The 18,723-nt window shown below is 27.3% G+C and overlaps 6 protein-coding genes across 6 annotated transcripts; 4 read left to right on the top strand and 2 right to left on the bottom strand.

The window, feature by feature from the left end:
* Positions 1 to 59: 59 nt before the first annotated feature.
* OCT59_013235 (mitochondrial 54S ribosomal protein mL46) lies at positions 60 to 1,550 on the bottom strand. The gene is made up of 3 exons (XM_025317858.2): positions 703 to 1,550; positions 486 to 626; positions 60 to 411 (listed from the first exon to the last, which is right to left on the bottom strand). Exons 1-3 carry the CDS (start codon positions 1,354 to 1,356, stop codon positions 259 to 261), a joined length of 948 nt encoding a protein of 315 aa, XP_025177345.1. The 5' UTR covers positions 1,357 to 1,550; the 3' UTR covers positions 60 to 258.
* Positions 1,551 to 1,712: 162 nt separating this feature from the next.
* On the top strand, positions 1,713 to 3,450 carry OCT59_013234 (mitochondrial 54S ribosomal protein mL57; the record flags this gene model as incomplete). The annotated part of the gene is made up of 5 exons (XM_025326181.2): positions 1,713 to 1,770; positions 1,887 to 2,090; positions 2,175 to 2,332; positions 2,408 to 2,527; positions 2,603 to 3,450. 5 exons carry the CDS (start codon positions 1,713 to 1,715, stop codon positions 2,666 to 2,668), a joined length of 606 nt encoding a protein of 201 aa, XP_025177346.1. The 3' UTR covers positions 2,669 to 3,450.
* Positions 3,451 to 6,441: 2,991 nt separating this feature from the next.
* OCT59_013233 (uncharacterized protein) lies at positions 6,442 to 6,961 on the top strand (the record flags this gene model as incomplete). Its single annotated transcript, XM_066140672.1, has 3 exons — positions 6,442 to 6,515; positions 6,710 to 6,736; positions 6,802 to 6,961. The coding sequence occupies 3 exons, from the start codon at positions 6,442 to 6,444 to the stop codon at positions 6,959 to 6,961; spliced, it is 261 nt and encodes an 86-aa protein (XP_066001533.1).
* A 2,145-nt stretch (positions 6,962 to 9,106) lies between these two features.
* On the bottom strand, positions 9,107 to 13,847 carry OCT59_013232 (uncharacterized protein; the record flags this gene model as incomplete). Its single annotated transcript, XM_066140671.1, has 19 exons — positions 9,107 to 9,444; positions 9,534 to 9,660; positions 9,724 to 9,973; positions 10,041 to 10,302; positions 10,374 to 10,466; positions 10,547 to 10,642; positions 10,708 to 10,805; positions 10,883 to 11,014; positions 11,101 to 11,338; positions 11,415 to 11,533; positions 11,617 to 11,658; positions 11,734 to 11,893; positions 11,976 to 12,429; positions 12,500 to 12,867; positions 12,934 to 13,087; positions 13,160 to 13,318; positions 13,384 to 13,531; positions 13,615 to 13,696; positions 13,758 to 13,847. The coding sequence occupies 17 exons, from the start codon at positions 13,845 to 13,847 to the stop codon at positions 9,837 to 9,839; spliced, it is 2,832 nt and encodes a 943-aa protein (XP_066001532.1). The 3' UTR covers positions 9,107 to 9,444; positions 9,534 to 9,660; positions 9,724 to 9,836.
* A 204-nt stretch (positions 13,848 to 14,051) lies between these two features.
* Positions 14,052 to 15,821, top strand: OCT59_013231 (uncharacterized protein; the record flags this gene model as incomplete). Its single annotated transcript, XM_025317859.2, has 9 exons — positions 14,052 to 14,152; positions 14,219 to 14,335; positions 14,401 to 14,603; positions 14,668 to 14,723; positions 14,782 to 14,851; positions 14,935 to 15,120; positions 15,189 to 15,274; positions 15,339 to 15,451; positions 15,538 to 15,821. The coding sequence occupies 9 exons, from the start codon at positions 14,052 to 14,054 to the stop codon at positions 15,731 to 15,733; spliced, it is 1,128 nt and encodes a 375-aa protein (XP_025177349.1). The 3' UTR covers positions 15,734 to 15,821.
* A 2,419-nt stretch (positions 15,822 to 18,240) lies between these two features.
* OCT59_013230 (uncharacterized protein) lies at positions 18,241 to 18,709 on the top strand (the record flags this gene model as incomplete). Its single annotated transcript, XM_066140670.1, has 3 exons — positions 18,241 to 18,375; positions 18,447 to 18,495; positions 18,636 to 18,709. 3 exons carry the CDS (start codon positions 18,241 to 18,243, stop codon positions 18,707 to 18,709), a joined length of 258 nt encoding a protein of 85 aa, XP_066001531.1.
* Positions 18,710 to 18,723: the final 14 nt, after the last annotated feature.

The following is an 18,723-nucleotide window of genomic DNA, read 5'->3' as shown; positions in this document are numbered from 1 at the left end:
GAAATTATACTTTTCAGTGAAATTAAAGGAATTGAACATTATAGATTTAAATGAATGAGATGTAGTAATTATTAGAAACTTTATTTTAGTAATAACCTTTGATATCCTTTATTTATGAAATAATGTCTGCAATGGATTTAAATTCCTTTGAAAACTTTAAAAAGTATATTATGAAAAAACTTTTTTTTAATTAAATTAAAATAATTTTTTTAATATAAATAGTAAGCAAGTCTGCTTTTTTTTTAAAATAAATCCTAATTAAAACTCTGAAAGCATGTCCAAAACGGCAGAATAATAGTTACTAGTTACAAAATCCTTCATTTCTTGTTTTGTAACCCAAGCAAAGTCTACAATTTCTTTTTGATCTACATGTACTTGTCCCGCAAATATATGAGCTTTCATGAAAAATACCTAGCAAAACAATTTTTTTATTATTTTTTTTTCTATTATATATTAGGAAATTTAAGATATGCAGTAAATCATACCATGGATCCTTTAATATCTTTGTCGTCTTCTCTAACAAAATTTTTTGGATATGTGTATTTATAACAACCAATTGGTCTTCTACCTACAAACCAAACGTCCATTTTATTACCACATTCCTCTTCAAGTTCTCTAGCAGCAGCCTATTAAACATATGAACATATATTTAAATTTTTATACATTTTATTTTAAATTTAACAAACTCACTATGAATCTCACCTGAATTAAACTTTCTCTGTTGTTTACACCACCTTGAGGAAATTGCCATGCATGTTCATCTCTTGGTTTTTTTACTATGAGATATAAAGTTCTATGTAATGCTCTATTCAAAGATTTCAAATTATTATTTAAATCATCTTGAGTTATTCTACTAGCAATTTTAATTTCTTCTTCTTCAACATCACCTAAACTTTTATTATCATTGTTAATATCTTCTTCACCTTCAACAATATCAGATTTATCTTTTAAATTATCATTAAATTCACTAAAAACTGATAAAGCATTCTTTTTATCTTGTTCTTTTCTTTTATTCCACCTCTTTTCTGCTATGCTACCTTTTTTAAAATAAAAATCTTGAGGAAATGGTGGTGAATGAATTTGTTCTAACTTTTGTTGATATAAATAATATTCTTTTTCAAATGGGTGTAAATCTCGAAGAATTTGTGGTGGTCTTGTTAATACTATACTACTAACAATTCTATATTTTTTAGCTACCATTTCTCTAATTTCTGGTTCAGGTTTAAGAGAAGAGTATATCGAATAAGGTTTTCTTCCTTTCCCTATATTAATAAATAATTCATTAAATTTCACATGTTTAATAAAGTTCGTTTTATTAATTGAAGATATTAAGCAAGTTATACGAGAAGCATTCATTTGTGATAAGGTATTTTTCGAAAATTTTCTGATAAGATATTCTTGCTGTAATTTTTTTTAGATGCTAAGCCACTCCCGATTTCTACGTCATAACGTGATATGTAAAAAAAAATTCTCATATGAAGCTTGATTTAAATAGATTGTATAATAAGTCCCATGTTTTTAACGTGATGGTTAAGAAGAACATGATTTTTTATCGAGATGAATTTCATTCGCAATTACAATTTTCATATAAATTAATCTATTGGTTATTTGATTTATAGGTACTGTACAACAATCATATTATTTGTTTACGATAATCTATTTCAAAATTTTTTTCTTAATCCGCTATAAAAAAAAAATTTTTTTAATACGAAATGTTATCAAGAACATTTTATTCAAGAATTATTTTAAAACATTCATTAACAGATTTTGGTAATAACTTTTTTTTTCTTCCCTTTACATAATTATATATATAAGATTTCCTTGATAATTAATATATTTATAAACTTCCCTTTCTTTTTCTCTCTTATTTAAATCTTTTGAATTAGCAAGACAGTTACATGCAAAACAAACAGTACGAAATATTACTAAACCTGCTACGATTAAAACAACCCACGTTAAAGATAAACATGATGATTTTTGTCAGAAATATGATTTAATATTTTCTGATTCAAATTTGATACATCAAGTTTGTACACATAAATCATTCAAATTAAATAATGCATCTACAAATGAACGATTAGATTTTCTTGGTAAAAAAAAAATTATATTTTTTTTTTTGATAATAGCTTTTATTTTCAACGATTAATATGCGAATTTTGTGCCTTCTCTTTAAGGTCAAAAGGTTATTCAACTTTATGCAGCAGAACATTTTATAGATAAAGTCCCACCGGAAAAATTAAAATATCAGCTTAAGTTATACACAATTGATTTGGACAAACTTGGGAATATTGGAATAAATTTAGGATTAAATGAATTATTATACTGGACTCCGGTAGTGTAATTACAAATCTTGAAAAATATTTTATCACCCTTTTAGATATTAACCTAATTCATCCTTTAATTTTAGATAAATGAAGCAGAAGTGATTAAAGCAAAAGATGAAGGGCAAGAAATACGACCTTCAGGGGAAGTAAGTGTTGCTGGAAAAGCATTGAGAGCGCTTGTCGGTGCAATATACCATGATAAGGTACGAATAAACTTATGCTATTGTTCACATTATAATACCAAAATGTTTCTTATTTTATATACCTTATATTTAAAGGGTGCTTTTGCTGCAAAAAATTTTATTTATAAATATATTTTACCGGCTGAAAAAACTGACATTTAACATTTAAATGGGTCTTTTCTTTATTTCAATTGTTAATTAATATTTTTGAATTATTGAGGCTTAAATGTTATTTAATTGTCGTACTATTTGTTCAATCGTAAGTTTTCATGTCCCATAATCGTAACTGTCATCGCATTTTAACGGTCAAAGTATGAGCCCTTTGTGAATCCCTTGACGCAAATCCATCCTTCATATAGTCCATAGTCAGAAATAAATTGAATTTCTATCAGTATCCTTTCAATTTAGAAAATAAATCTCGTATCCTATAGATTTTTAGCCTTAAAACAAATAACAAGTTGATTTCGCAGATCGATTCTACTTTAGAACGCGTTATCATCTTAAAAATAAATTGGTAATCCAAATACCGTTCGATCTAAACTTGTGAACATTGATTTGTCAAAGGATTTTGGCGTCGTGGCACTTTCTCTATTCCTTTTTTTTTGTTCCTCTCTGCTCTCCAAGTGTCTTGGATTTCTTATCACAATAAAAGATGTAATTTGAAATTGTTATTTATGATATCTGCGTCAGTTTTTGACAAAGTCAAAGTTGTTCGGGTCAGGTGACGAGGGATCGTAAATATTATTTATCCTTTTTTTTATTAAAAAAAAATGAAAAGACGAAAGAAAAAAAATTTTTTCCCTTCTCAAAAAAATTTTCTTGTTATTGCATTGATTCATTAGAAATTTTTTTTTAAAAGAAGGATTTATCCGGGATTATTCCATTCTTTGGTGATTTAATCAAAATAGGTGTTTATTTTCTTTCTACCTCATTGACTTTTTCTCATAAATTCAATGTGTAAAAAAACCTTTTCCGAATAAATCATAAAATAGAATCTTGATCAGATCAGAGGCTTGTTATGAGATATAGGTATTTCGTAAAAGCATTTATGCGAAAGAATTGATTTAAGTATAGATAATTATTGTTACGCAATTTTCGGTCGTACGGTTGACCGTATTTGACTAATGTGAACGAGATTTAAAAAAATAATGAGCAGTATATCAGAGCTGCAAACTAATGACCATTTTTGTATAGATTTCTGAGGTCCATTACTAAATCGCGGAATGCAACAACATAAAATTTCGGCTGGGCTTTTATGTTATGAAAAAACTGACGGCATTGCATGTATAACTTTTATGATATAATAAGCTAGGTATGTAACTTTCATTTTATGTTTACACGAGAAAATTGGAAGTATTCAGTGAAATACCCTTTTATTTACTTTTATAAAATTCATTATTTGATAATAGTTTTAATATAATTAGACAAATGTTAGTTTTAAAATTTGTTTTAAGGATGTAATTATAATAATTTGGAATCTCTAGTAATTGAAAATTCCTTACATTCATAAAAACGTATGTCTTACATATAAAAAAATTTTTTTGTTTGTATCGAGGAATCGATTTTTTTTTTTGTATTTGCAAATTGTAATGATATGTCAATTATTTAAGCCCGTTGTAAAAAAATGCTAAGCGTAGGGCTTTATTGTTCATATAATCAACAGAATTTTTACTTGTAAGTTATTTGAGTTTGAGGCTTTTAAGAATTATTTCTTTTTTTTCTCTTAACACATCTTTTTTTTCGTATGATTATATAATTTTTGTTTATTTGCTGACACGAAAAAATCATTTTTTTATTTCGTAAATGTAAATAAATAATATGATAATGATGAAAGTTTTTTTTTTAGTCTATAAAGAAGTATGATGACATAACTATATCATAACTATATCTTTGGAAAATGATTTCATGGGGCTAATTTAATTTAAGAAAAAAAATTGATGAAATCAGCCTTAGCCCCATCATCCGGGAAGTTTGAAAAAGCGTGAGGGATTTCCTCATTTGCTATCATTCCTTGTGATCGGTGTGGAATTTGAAAAAGATATAAAAAACAGTATTTACTATTTTTTTTTTTTAACATTCAATTGTTCACTTTACTTAAACAAAAAATTCCACTATGCTCGCTAAAATTTCAACTATTTCCTATGTATATGATTCTACAGAATGTCTGAATCAAGATTACACGGTCAAAAAATAATTGCGCCGTACTCAGTTCCCCTTGCAGAATTGCTTCGCCCTTACCGTTCATTAATCCCAGGGCTTCACCTTGCTTCACCTTCAGTGTTGGAAATTCAGATTAGCCATTATGAAATATTATGCCTATTTACTTTCAATCATATGCGCGGAAATTTAAAATGATAAAATGTGAATTCCCATCACGTATCTAATACTGTCGCTCCTAATACTGTCGCTCATAATACTGTCGCTCCTAATACTGTCGCTCCTAAAATACTGTCGCTCCTCAAGTTGTCGCCCATCTAAACGATAATATATGCGTAGAAAGGTTGGGCGGGTAATTGTGTATAAGTTATTGGTGCTCCCTGAATGAACACGGGTGAGATAGCTATGCATTAAATTAGATACTTATTTTTGATGTGGGATTAATATTATTGGTAAATTTTATATTATTAGTTACCACAGCGGCGTAGTTTCTCTGTGGATGGCTAGTCTCTTTTTTCTCTTTTCCTTTTTACGCTTTTACATTTGGGAACACGTCTGTTAACTTACTTTAGTTAGTTTTTCTTTACTATGTAATTTTTACCTCTAGTAGTTATTCTACACGAAGTTAGTCCAGATTTCAATCTTGGAAGAAAAAATAAAATAAGAGTATATTATGTAATTATTTTCATAATAAGTATATAAGTATTTGGCACAATAACTACAAGTAGTACAAGATATAAAACGTGATTATAAAAAAAAATGCAAAACGCGCTAGCGTCATATACATTTCGTGATATTTAATGTTTTAATCCACATGAAACCCTACTAATTAATGAAGAAGGAAACTTAGATTTAAATCAATTTTGGTACCACTATCACGACAAAAACTTTCACATCTTTCAAGTTCTCTTGAGCTATCTATCAGTCAACCATGGGCAAGCAGTGATAAATGAGATCAAGTAATGCCTGCAGTTTAACTCGTGTTGAAATTTTTAAAAAATATGCTGAATATCTAATTGCAACAGCTCCAACGTTATGCAATTGCCCAAAGACTTCAGATCGAATTTGATCAGCTGAGTATGTCATCTGGTTCATCGGCCGACGGAAAGCATGATATTATTTCATTTCGTGCTTTATTCCTCCTTTAAACGTGATCCACTCCAATATCTTTTATTAGTTTCATTTTTTACTTAGCCGGCCGGCCCTTTCTCATGTATTAATATAATAAAAAAATATAATAAAGAGCTTTATGTTGAATTTTAAAACGATGTGTGCATATTTTATAAATGTATTATGGTGGCTGTCACCTATAAACCACACTAATATTAAGTGACTTCAAATTTTTATAAATTGTAAATTGAATAGTAAAAAGAAACGATAAAATGATATAGCAACATGTACTGAACATTTCTATCGGATTATTTTATAGAATTTAATAAGAATTTTAATTAATATTATGGGTTAAAGTTGGATAATTTTAATAAGTAGCAATAATAAAAATATAAAATTTCGGACTAGTTTTCATGTAATTTTTATGGATTTTACAAAAATTCCATGGAAATCCACAAGAATTCCATGTAATATGGCAAAAAAAAAATTTTGCCGCTCACGCGGCAATTAATATTTTGACAAAGTACTTTAAAACATAAGTTACACAATATAAATAAATAAATTTCAAAATTTCGGACTATTGTTGTTTATAGGTGACAGCCACCATACAAACAGCGGACCGTAGGTCACATGATTATTACTGATATCAGCAAAAATTTTTCGGAAATATGAAAGCAAAGATCCCTCCCTCTTTGATAGCATCATACATTTCACTTGCTTCTCTGATATTTTCTGATCACTTGTAAATCTGAAATTATTAATAAATTTGCCTATCAGGGTTTATTCTTTGGTTGATGTGAACAAAAAGCTATCAATTAACGACTACGTCATAATTCATATTCCTTATAAATTAAAACACGAAAAGGAGCGATTTTTTATTAATTTACACGTAAAATATTGACCACTAGACTATTAAAAAGAAACAAACTCATAAAGAAACAATCTCATTTCTTTATCATCCAGGTAAGTATTTTCTCGTTGCTTAATAAGCTTATTTAACCTCGCTGCTAATACTAGCTTCTTCTAAGAATACTGGATAAGTCTCCTGGGGAATGGGGAGTTAACGATTGGGATATGTATTACATCAAAAAAGTACCTGAAACGAACAGACGTGAATCTTATAATTCGCTTGGAGCTGAGCTAAAAATTCTTCTTGCATTACTACCGGAAAAAGAACTCCAATATTAGTGCGCAAGTAGTTAAAGCAACGACTTAAAGTTTTCTACTCCCCTAGCGTATTTGCACAAATTACACTCCTGCAACCGGTGTTGATAGTGTTGATGTTGTGCATGTTCAAATGAAACCAAAGGTGTGATTATATAAAGGAATTTTATAAGTTGTGACTATATAGGGTGTGACTATATAGAGGTCTGACTGTAATTCATGATTATGGCGAAAGCGAGGTGGATGATAGCGGAATAGTTGAATGGTAGTGCAATTCCAACATGGCTTGAAAGGAAATGCTGTATTGTAGAGAATTGATCTCGGAAGAAAATGGGATAAAAGATTCAAATATTCATCAAAGTAGATGCTTTATAAATATTTTTTTGCTTTTTTCCACATGATTAAATTATAATCATTCTTTTAAAAAAAAAAAAAGTCGATATGGTGGAGAATTATAGATGATATGATATAATAAGAGAATATCTTTCAGAAGAGGATTTTTTAGAATTACAAGAGGTTTTAGCCAATGCACTAGAATTATGAACTACAAAAAATGATTAGCAGAGAAATGTTTACGAGATTTATCAAAGGTAAATGGCTATAATTTTATGAAAGCTATTATACCTTATTTACCTAATTTGTATTATGTAAATTTAATTGCATACTCTGAACGTAGCTAAATAGCGATCAGATTAAAATAATTGGTGAAAAAGTTCGTCCTGAAGGAACACGTGGTGCATTGGAAAAACTAAAAAAAATTCTAAAAACATGAATTTGATCTCGACTTGTTTGGCGATTGAACGACATTTGAACGACCAAACAATTGATGATGCAGAAACAGCTGAAATCGATTACTTAGATGAAGACGTAGCCTATATTTTTGATTTGATAAGATTTGCGTAAGTAATATGCATCTATGCCAATGGATTCCATTATGCTTACAGCTTTTTGAATTTCTTTTTGTCAGTTGTAAAATGATTAAGAAAAAAATTCCAAAAAGGAAAAATACAGAAAGAGATATCGATGCTTCTATAAAGAGTGTTATTTTTTTCATGTTTAGATGATATTATGGATCGACACTTGTAAGATTTTCTATTTTTTTCCTGTCTCTTTTTTCTTTGTCTGTACTAATGCACGTATTTTCTTACAAATAACAAATAAGTGGTGAAGCAGTATCTCGAGCTTCTAGAGCACGTCGTGATAAAGCTTGTGAAGGAGATGAAGGAATTCATTTAGATTGGCTTTTTGTGTACGTTAAATTATACACCATTTTAATGTCAGTTTGAAGCATATACTAACATAACTTGCAGAATCATGAATTAGGAGCAAAAGAATCTTGGAACCATGAATTTTCTCTCTGCGAAAGAGCTGGTTCAGTAATCGATAATACAATGAAAATTTTTTCTAATACACTTAAGGTTAAAAAACATTAAGAGACATGCACATGTCATTAATGTAAGTCTATAGCAATAAAAGGGTGTCAAAAGAAGTACTACAATCATTTCCGAAGTTATTGATGCCTGGTCTTTATGTTTCCACTGATTTGGCCGAGTTAGAAATTCCTACCGATTATGTGAACTTGATAAAATTTCAAAGGTTGTATATATAGATACGTATTATTTTACAGATCAAGGTTAATAATATTCTTTCTAATACTATTTATGTGAATTTTATGTGATATCTTACACAGTTCTTTATGTAGAAGCTACTAAAAAAACGATGCTAGGATATAACATTATTAAAGAGAGAGCCGAAAAAGAAAAATTTTGAAAGATAAAAGTTAATGAATGAACATGCAGAATATCCTTCTTCACAAAAACAGAAACAGAAACAGGAGAAGAAAATAAAGACAACGAGGAGGTCTTAATGTTTATAATATTATATCGTTTTACAGAATGCTTTGGATTTTTAACGTGTGTGGGATGATTTGCTTAAATTTTTAATAAAGTTTTTTGAAAGAAAAATTGATTGTGAAATAAGAAATAAGACTGAAATTTTATATACTTAATATTAATCCATTTGGCAACAAATCTATAAAATCTGAGGAATTTTAATTACTGATTTTTCATTTATTGCATATTTCAATTACTTTTTGCTAGCACTGTATATATCTCTTATATTTTCCTTTGTTAAAGGATAAAAACAAACTGTTATATTATGAATTTAATTGCATGTTCAGCTGATGGCATTTGTTTAAAAAGTATGCCAAACAACTCTCTGTATTTAAACATAAAATATTTTATTATAAGTTAGTTGATTTTTATTTATTTATCATGATATTAAATGTCATTGTAAAATTGTAAAATTAAAACAACGAAACTATAATACATTAAATCAATAATTATACATTTGTTTTTCTTAATTATTATCATTTTCATTAGTATGATTTTCTGAATTCTTTCTTCTTTCATTGGCTATATTGATTATTTTCATTATAAGATTTTGTTTTTCTGTATCAAGATTTTTTGTAAGAAGATTATATGAAGTTGGATAATGTTGTTGAACACCTAAGTTTAGTTGTTTAAAGGAGATTAAGTATAAGAAAATTATGGTTTGTGTTAATTAAATGACACTTTCGATCTCAATAATATCTTACCAACAAAAACATCATGAAATCTAATATAAACATCAAGTTTATCTAATGGTGATTCAAATAATATTTCCTCTTCCAATGGATCGTCATCGTCTTCTTCATCTGTTGTCGAACGTGCATTTCTTGCAGCCTAAATCATAAAAGATTAGTAAAAATCAGTAAAAGTATAATACAAAGTTTGTAAATAATTTACCTCTCGTGCCAAAAATTCTAAGTATTCTGCATCTTCATCCTGCACATCTTCATCATCTTTTAATGTAAAAAGATGACTATAAATAAAATAATCTCAAATATACACAAACTTTTCTATAAAATATTACCTTCCCATCCATCATCATCACCAACTGCTTGATCACCTCTATTTTCAGATTCTCCATCAGCTTCTCCATCATCATCATCATCATCGCTTTCATTATCGTACATCTTTTCCATTTCATTTCGATCTAATAAACAATCATGCATTGTAATTATCATGAATAAACAGAGTGTCCCTAAAGTTATAGAACTTACTTTCTTCAGCTTTTGGTAAAGACTTGAATATAGTCAAAATTACTTCCAAGACTTGAGGCCAACCGGTTTGTAAAATGGATGGTAGTTGTTCAACAGGTATTTCCATTAAAGAACACAAAGTTACAACTACTAACTTCTTATCATGAACACGTGAAAACTTTTTTATATTATCAAACCATATACTAAAGAATGTTTGAGTTAAATTGCGTTCTTCAAGAATATGGAGAGACAGAAGTGGATTATAGTATAGACAGTTTATCACCTGAAATCATTAAAATTGGTTACAATATTATCTCAAAGTTAGAAACGCGTAGCATAATCTTTGTAACTTACTGCTTCGATGCAATAAAATTTGAAGTTGGTCAAGGATGTACTTTTCGTGTTAGATAGATGTTTAAAGACAAGATCAATAAATGGTCCCACATACTTAAATAAATAATAAAAATAAAATAAATTTAGATTACTAAGAATTTGTATTATTTTTCCAAAAATATTAACTTCCATACCTGATCTACAACTCCGCGACAATTTAATAAAATAGATTCAATAAGTTTACAGCCACAGATGCGTTCACTCTCATTCAATCGATCACTTGTCATGACCTACAATAATATCGTTAATTTCGTTACAGAGCGAAATAACTTATTAAACTATCGTATAAACCTACCGTTTCAACAATATCATTTATCATCCTTTGTAAAGTAGTATTTTGAATGAAAAATTGAGTTCCGTACGATATATAATTATCCAAGGATGGAAAAATCTCTTAATTCAATCAAACCAAATATGCAATAAGTTAATTTAGTTTGAAAAATCTATAATAGTAAAATTTTTGATAATACCTTCAATGTAATCTATGCCTGTATCTTTGAATGTTTTATAAATCAATTCAAAAATTCCCCACATTGTTTGTGAAATTTGTTTTGTGGAGAATGTACAAGTGTCGATAATATCAAAGATGTCTTCATACAAATCTGAATTATTTTTTTTTAAAAAAAATGCGAATCAATCAGTTATTGCGCAAAGCACCTAATTATCATTTTCCTGTTATTAGTCTAACCTATAATTGCATTCTCAAGCGAATATGTTATAACAGGAAGTAGCGCATTTTCCAGCCGAGATAAAAGTTCTGGAGTACTCTCCAAACTTAAAAGCAAAGTAGTAATAGTCTTGAGTACACCCGAAGCAGCCATTGTTTTATCACTTATATCTAATTCTGTAGAAGTTATAAGTTCGCCACTCACGGGAACGGCAGCGGAATCTTGGTAATCTTGCATAATACGCAGAAAGGTGTTTCTCTATATAATATGAAATTTTTATATTAATATTTATTTCTATACAAATTAAAAAAAAGATAAGTTAGTAAATTTATACCAGCTGCTCAGTAAGTTGAATAGCAAATGGAGTTAATTCTTCTGAAAATACTTCAACAAATTCTTCCATAACGCCTGATAAGGTATCAGCGTCAATCTGATTTGTAAGGTTAAGGAGTTCTAATGTAATAGTTACAAATATTAATATTATTTAAGGATAAAAAACAGAGTAAATAAAAAAAGATGAGTTAATTTATAAATACCTTGCATGATCATCGGAAGGCTAGGAATAAGCGCATTTCTCACTATAAATAAGAGAATATTAACAATGTTAATACACAATACAGTATGGAAATATTTTGAATAAAAAAGAAATGTACCTGATTCATGTTGTATCATAAATTGAAGAGATAAGCAAGCTTGAACCCTAACGGGAAGTTCAGTATCTCGCATGCAGGTTGTAACTCCTCGAAAAGCAATCGCTAAATTTGCCTTATTCTCGAAATCCATTTTATTGAATCTCATCAACATGTCACATGCCTAATTTCAACAATATTATTCATTTTTAAAAACCAAGTTATCTTCGAAAGATTAGATGACATATTTTATTCAACAAGCTTACTCTCGCTCTTAAATAAGGATATTGACTCTGAAATTCTGGAAACACATAAGCGGTAAAAAAAGGTTCCATATGATGAGCTATTCCTGATTTTTTACGCAAGATTAAATCGGCAAGGCATCCAATCATTTTTAAAGCACCATCCTTCTGACGTGGATCCTTAGATTCAGGTGGAGCGTCCCGGTAAGTTTCAAGAACATTATTAATAAAATTCAAAATCTTTTTAAATATGAACTTGTTTCGATATTTTGCTAAATTCATTAGAAAAGTTATAGTTGCAGCGACTGGTGCAGAAAAGTCCTCCAAAGGATCTAACCTCTTATGGATATAATCGACAGGATCATCGACCCATAAATCTTCATCTTCCTCAGTAAAGCACAACTGAGGAAATATAAAATGCGTTACAAGAGTTTCAGCATATGACTTCATTATTTGCCAAGTAAGTTTATGTGTAAGACTAAAAAAACGAAAAATTGTGAAATTTTCTTTATTCAAAAGTTAACAATAATATTAAACAAGTCACTTACGCGTCCCTGTAAAACTCAGCAAAAAAGAATAACACCTTTTGGCTTAACCAAGTTTCTTTTTTAATCCATCGATCAGTTTGTTGAAGATAAACACGTAATATCTGAGGACCAAATTGTTGAACAAAATTTTCAGCAAATGCCGTATACTTTGAGGTTTGTCCAATTTGAGCTGGATTTCCGTATCTTGAGAAAAGTCTATTCAAATTTTGACACGATCGTCTTTTTACTCGATACCATATAAACTTCTGCCTTTCTTCAAGATCTTCGGATAACATTTCTTGAGGAATATGTTTCTCAACTATTTGCAACATTAAAGTAACCCATGGAACTAGAGAAGAATTGTCTTGAAGATGTTGTGTAAGCTCGTACTAAAAAAAAAAAAATATTATTAAGATAAACTGATAATTAAGAATTTAAATATAATACTTATTTACTTGTATTGCTATACTATAAGCCTTCATGATTATTCGCAACATTTCAGCAGCATCTAAACTATTCTCATTACATAATGATTGCGCCATTTGTAATGTAATTGGGAAGGAGGATTGAACTATTTCAACTAGAGGAGATTTATCTTCTATTCTCCATCTAATAAAGAAATGTAATATGATTTAACAACAAGTTTAATAATCTAACAATAATTAAATACTTGATACTTACTGGTACACTCTAATAACTTGTAGTAAAGCTAATAATCCAACATATGCCATTTTGGCATCATTGGTGCCCAAAAAGGCGTGAACTTGATTAATATAATCAGCCCATTTATTTGGAAAATCATTTGCTAGAACTCGATTCAAAGTATCCAAAAGTTGAACCCTAAATAATTTATTACATAGTCAATTAAATGATCAGATATCGAAATTACTAGCATATATTCGCACCTCACAGGATTAGGTACTGTTACCAAAATACCCAATATATTTGCTTTAAAAGTATCGCGGTCTTGTTGTTCAATTGGAATTATATTATGTGTCGTCACTTCTTCGGAAACCCACGAACTTCTGACCCGATTTTTAAGATATATCGAAACTTTTAAAATTTAAGGAATGAATAATTATGACAGTTAATGACTTAAAGAGAAAAGTGAAAACAAATTATTGTTCTTGGTTTACCAGCTTGTTTTGTCTGAACTTCAATTTCTTCCGAACCTAATATCTGGACGAGTATCGAAATAAAGCCAGGTGTACCCTCCACCTGTTTGAAAATAAAATGTTAAAAACGGTTATTAACTAAATTTATTAATTTTGAAAATCACCTGTCTTAACTGCCCTTCAGCTTGCTTCTGTACGTTGGGATCAGAGTGATATGTTGCGCTGAAGAGTTGATATACTGTATGCGTGTCCATTTTAATTTATAAAATATGATCCTCTTTTCGCTACACGCGAAAAAAAACGAACTAAATATTTTTTATGAATTGATTTGATTGGTTAATTCCCGGATTATCGGTAATACGGTGAGTTTGATCGGCAGATCTGAACTGCGAAGTAATCTTGCCGACGCGATAATACCTTTGGTAAAATGAAAGATTAGAAACTTCGAATTTACAAAAATGAGTGCAACGCCTCCTACACCAATATATATATTTCGCGGACATGAAGATCAGATAAATCATTTGGAATTTTATCAAAACAATACTAAATTAATTTCTGGGTAAAGTTTTTTTGCCATTTTTATTTTTGATTTAATTATTAGATCTTAATTCATAAATAAAAATAGGGATGCTGAAGGAAATATCATCATATGGGACATGAAAATAAAGCGTCCCATATTAAAATTTAAAGCACATAATAAAGGAATTCTAAGATGTTTAGTTTTAAATGACAAATTGATCAGGTAAACTTTTAATCTTTTTTCTTTAAAATTTTAGTTTATTAATGTTCTAATTTTCTTTATTAAAGCCATGGTAGAGATAATTTATTAAAAGTTTGGAAAATTGATCAAAATTCTTCAAATTTTACTAAAACAGAAGAAAAGATTGTAGAAATTAATGATGAAGATGAAAACAATGAGCAGAAAGATTCTGATGAATTATTATCCAAACTCGAAAAAAGTTTGTCAGTAAATTCATTGAATTTTTGTAAATTTGATTATTGCTTTAAAGGTAATATAATTATGTGAAGTTTACTAGATCTAATATATGTTTTTAACAAAGATTTTTTACAAAGGAGAAAATAATCAAGATATTTTGATCGCAGTACCAAGTTCAAAAGAATCTACTGCTGTATGTATTAGAGTAATTCCGTATTCTTAGGATAATTTTTGATGTGGTTTTTTTTCAGATTGATATATGGGATCTTTCAAATCAACAATTTATAACCTCAGTAGAACCTGATATAAAACAGGAAATAGGTATCAGTTTGCTCCAGTTAAATTTTTTTTTCCTTGTTTAATTTTTTTTTCTAAGAAATTTGTCAAAATTTATTATAATAAAGGTTATTGCATGGCTATGAAATTTTTTCAACATCCAACAATCAAATCTAGATTTTTACTTTTAGCAGTATATGAAAATGGTGGTTTAATTTTATGGACATTAACTCCTAATAAATCTGACAATAATGTTAGTAATTGGTTATTTTCTTTTAAACAATTATGGATCGTAAAGGAACATAAGGAAACAGGTCTGTTTTTAAGATGATATAGTGCATATTTTTTAATAAGTTATTAATTTCTTTGATAACAACATTAGCATTAGCGTTGGATGTTTCAATGAATCGAAAATTTGCAATTTCTACTGCAGGAGATAATAAAATTGTAAAATATATTTTTGATGAGGTAAATATATAATTAAAACAAAGTTTCTTCAACTTGATTAATGATTTATATTTTGGATTTCTAGAACTTTGAAAAAGAACCTTTAATCAATAATATCGTAATAAAGTATTCTGGAGTTGCTGATATTAAAATACGATCTGATTCAAAAATTTTTGCTACTGCCGGATGGGATTCAAAGTATATATCTAACACAATTCAAATTTGTTAATATGACCTTAAAATATATATTGATTTTATATTTCTGTTTATATTTTTTTTTATAGTATACGTATTTTTTCTTCAAAAACTATGAAGCCATTAGCAATATTATCGTATCATAAAGAAAGTGTTTATTCATTAGCATTTACTTATATTTTTTCATATGAGGATAGTGATACTTTAACTGAAAATGATATTCAAGATCATTTTTTAGTAGGTGGTGGAAAAGATAATAAAATTAGTTTATGGAAAATTTATTAAAAAATATGTTTTGCAAAATTTTCTTAGTTAAATATTTATTTATAAGGAGCCAAATAATTTACAAAATATTAAAAAACAGAAATTGTATAAAATTTACCTAATAGTAATAATTATTATTACTATAATATTTAATGACTAATAAATAGTACCTTTTTACTATGTAATAAATTTCCTAATTTTAATTTATTTATTTGATTTAATTTAAGCTTACTAATCTTAATTCAAAATATTATTTAGAAAAATGAAAATAAAATCTTTTTAAAACCAGCCAGTTTTAAGTTTAATATTAATAATTCTTTAAATAAAAATTTTTTATTATTTTAGCTATTTTTTTTCTTTTTATTTTTTATGATATAGAATACTGGAAATGTAAATTTAAAGCCAATTGTTATTTAGTTTAAATTAGTTTTCAGTTTGGATTTTTTTGTAAGCATTTAACTGTTATATAATATTTTATATATATCTTTTAAAATAATATATATATATAATATATAATAAAAGAATATAGTAAAAAGAATGTAAATTGATTGGCATTTATTTTTTAATTTATTTAAGTAATATTATTTATACAATTATTACTTATATATATTATAATTTTATTTGAATAAAAATATTAAGTATAATAATATATATAAATAAAATTGTATTAAATAATTAATAAATTAAATAAGAGTTTTTTTTGAAAGTTTTATATTATTAAAATTATACTACCTGTACTGATTTATTATTTTTATTTTTTATTATATATGTAACTATATTTAATAATAAATTCATATATTATATATATTATATAAATATAATTTATATAATCTGAAAAATTATATTTACTTATTTAACCAGTAAATATGTACATTAAAATGAAATTGAAGAAATTGGTCTAATTAATTTATATAATCATAATAAAGTCAAATATAAAAAATTAGAAAATAAAATAGGAATATGATTTGTTAATCAGATTGCTTAATGCTTATTTACAATTATTATCTTAAAAAATCAACTATTTATATTTTATTTGAAATTAAAAAAAATTGGATTATTAGAATATATTAACTATATGAAAAATGTAACATACTAGAAATTAAATTAAATGTTAATTATACAGTTGATAAAATTACATAAGTTACTTTTTTAATAATTGAAAAAATAGTATATAGGTTTATTATTTAAATTAATATTTACAATTTAAAATACACCAAGTATATACAGTATATATATATATTAAAAATAAATTTCGGATTTTTTGTTATTAAATTAGGTATTATTTAAAAAAACCCCTTTTCATGGTAATCCTCTGGTACTCATCAAGATTAACTATTTAACTATTTAATTATTTAAAGATTTTCCCAGCTATCTACGCAATTTACAAAAATTAGCACGGGGGGAAATCATGAGTACACTTAGTGCGACAGGGATTAATAAATAAAAATAAATTTAAATTGGAATTTAATATATTAATATTTATTTTTATGGTTTCAAATATTTTTAAAATTATTTGGCATCTAATAATTTAAAGTATTTAATGTAATTAATCCTAGCATATTTTTATTTCAGGATTTCGATTAGATGGAATAGTATAGAAAATAGTAAGCCGAAGGAAGCCTACAAAAATAACGTTTCTTTTTTTTAAAAAAAAGAAAAATCTAAGTTTTGAAACAAAACTTTGAAACCTAGCCAGTATCCAATATTGGAACTTGGAAGGAAGTTATGAAACTCAAAAATTATGTATATTTTTTATTTTAGTAAAAAAATGCATAAGTATGTGAAATAATCGAAATAAAAAAGTAAATACAAACTTCTATACATTAATACTTTATATATTAATACTTAAATTATATATAATAAATATATAAATACCGTAGCATGTATATTTCATCAAATCACGTAATACTTTATTTTTGGTCATAAGCCATATATATACTAAATATAGAATCTTCTAACTACCTCTTTACTTTTTATTCATTATTTTATTAATATTGCTTAGTTTACTGAAATTAATCTTAAAAAAACCGGTTAACATTTGACTCTAGACTTTAATTTTAGCAACTAAAAATGTAGCAACCAAATTCGATTACCTTTTAAAAAATTAAATAAGCGTGAATTCATTATGAAAATTTTTAGTTCATATAAAACAGCCTAACTAATTAAAGATCGGGAGTTGTTGAAGGACTGGGTCAGGAGGTCAGTTTTTTAAGGGGGGTATTACCGGGCATCTATAATTAGTAGCTGCGCCACAAACAAATTTGATGTTGGAATATCGATCAACATCCAAAAGTTTCAAACTGATGAACTTGATCATCAATCGGGAAGGGCCACACTGACTCCTAAAAAGTTTCAAAAAAGGCTGGGGCGTTCAAATTTTTTTTTATGTTTTTTTTTTTTAATAAATTTTTTTTTTTTTAACTAATTTGAGAATAGATTAATTTATTTTTACTGTATATATATTATAAATAAGTTTCATTACTATTTTTGTGTTCGTGTACATAATCACCACTAAGATAAAACTTAAAATGTCACATTTGCATAAATATTTATATAGTCTAATATTTTTTATTGTCGCACCACGTAAAAAAATTTCATTAACAAAGCGAGGTATTCTTCTTATTCTTCTTTTCTATATCTTCTTCCTTTTATTTAACTACCTAGTAATTAACGTCCCCTCTTTTTGTCCATCCCTTAGACTCAACTTTACATTTTATACCGTTATTTTTCGTAGAGCTCATTAATTTCTCCTATTATAAACACTAGACTTGTAAATTTTAAAGGTAGGAACCGTTTTAAAGTTCGGTTTAGAAATGTTAATCTAGAGTTTGCAGCAAACCATGCCAAACGCCCAAGTTACACGAGAGTTGTTTTATCGTTAATAATTCGAGTTTTTTCATTAATTATACTTTTTTTTATGCAGTGTTAATACGAGAAAAGCAAGACTCTATCCCTTCCTATACCAACTTGTTCGAAAAAACATATAAATTTTCATAACATAATAGCTTATA

This window comes from Rhizophagus irregularis, chromosome 20 (genome assembly GCF_026210795.1).
Source record: "Rhizophagus irregularis chromosome 20, complete sequence".
Lineage (NCBI taxonomy): Eukaryota > Fungi > Glomeromycota > Glomeromycetes > Glomerales > Glomeraceae > Rhizophagus > Rhizophagus irregularis.
This window is presented reverse-complemented; position numbering and strand designations above follow the sequence as displayed.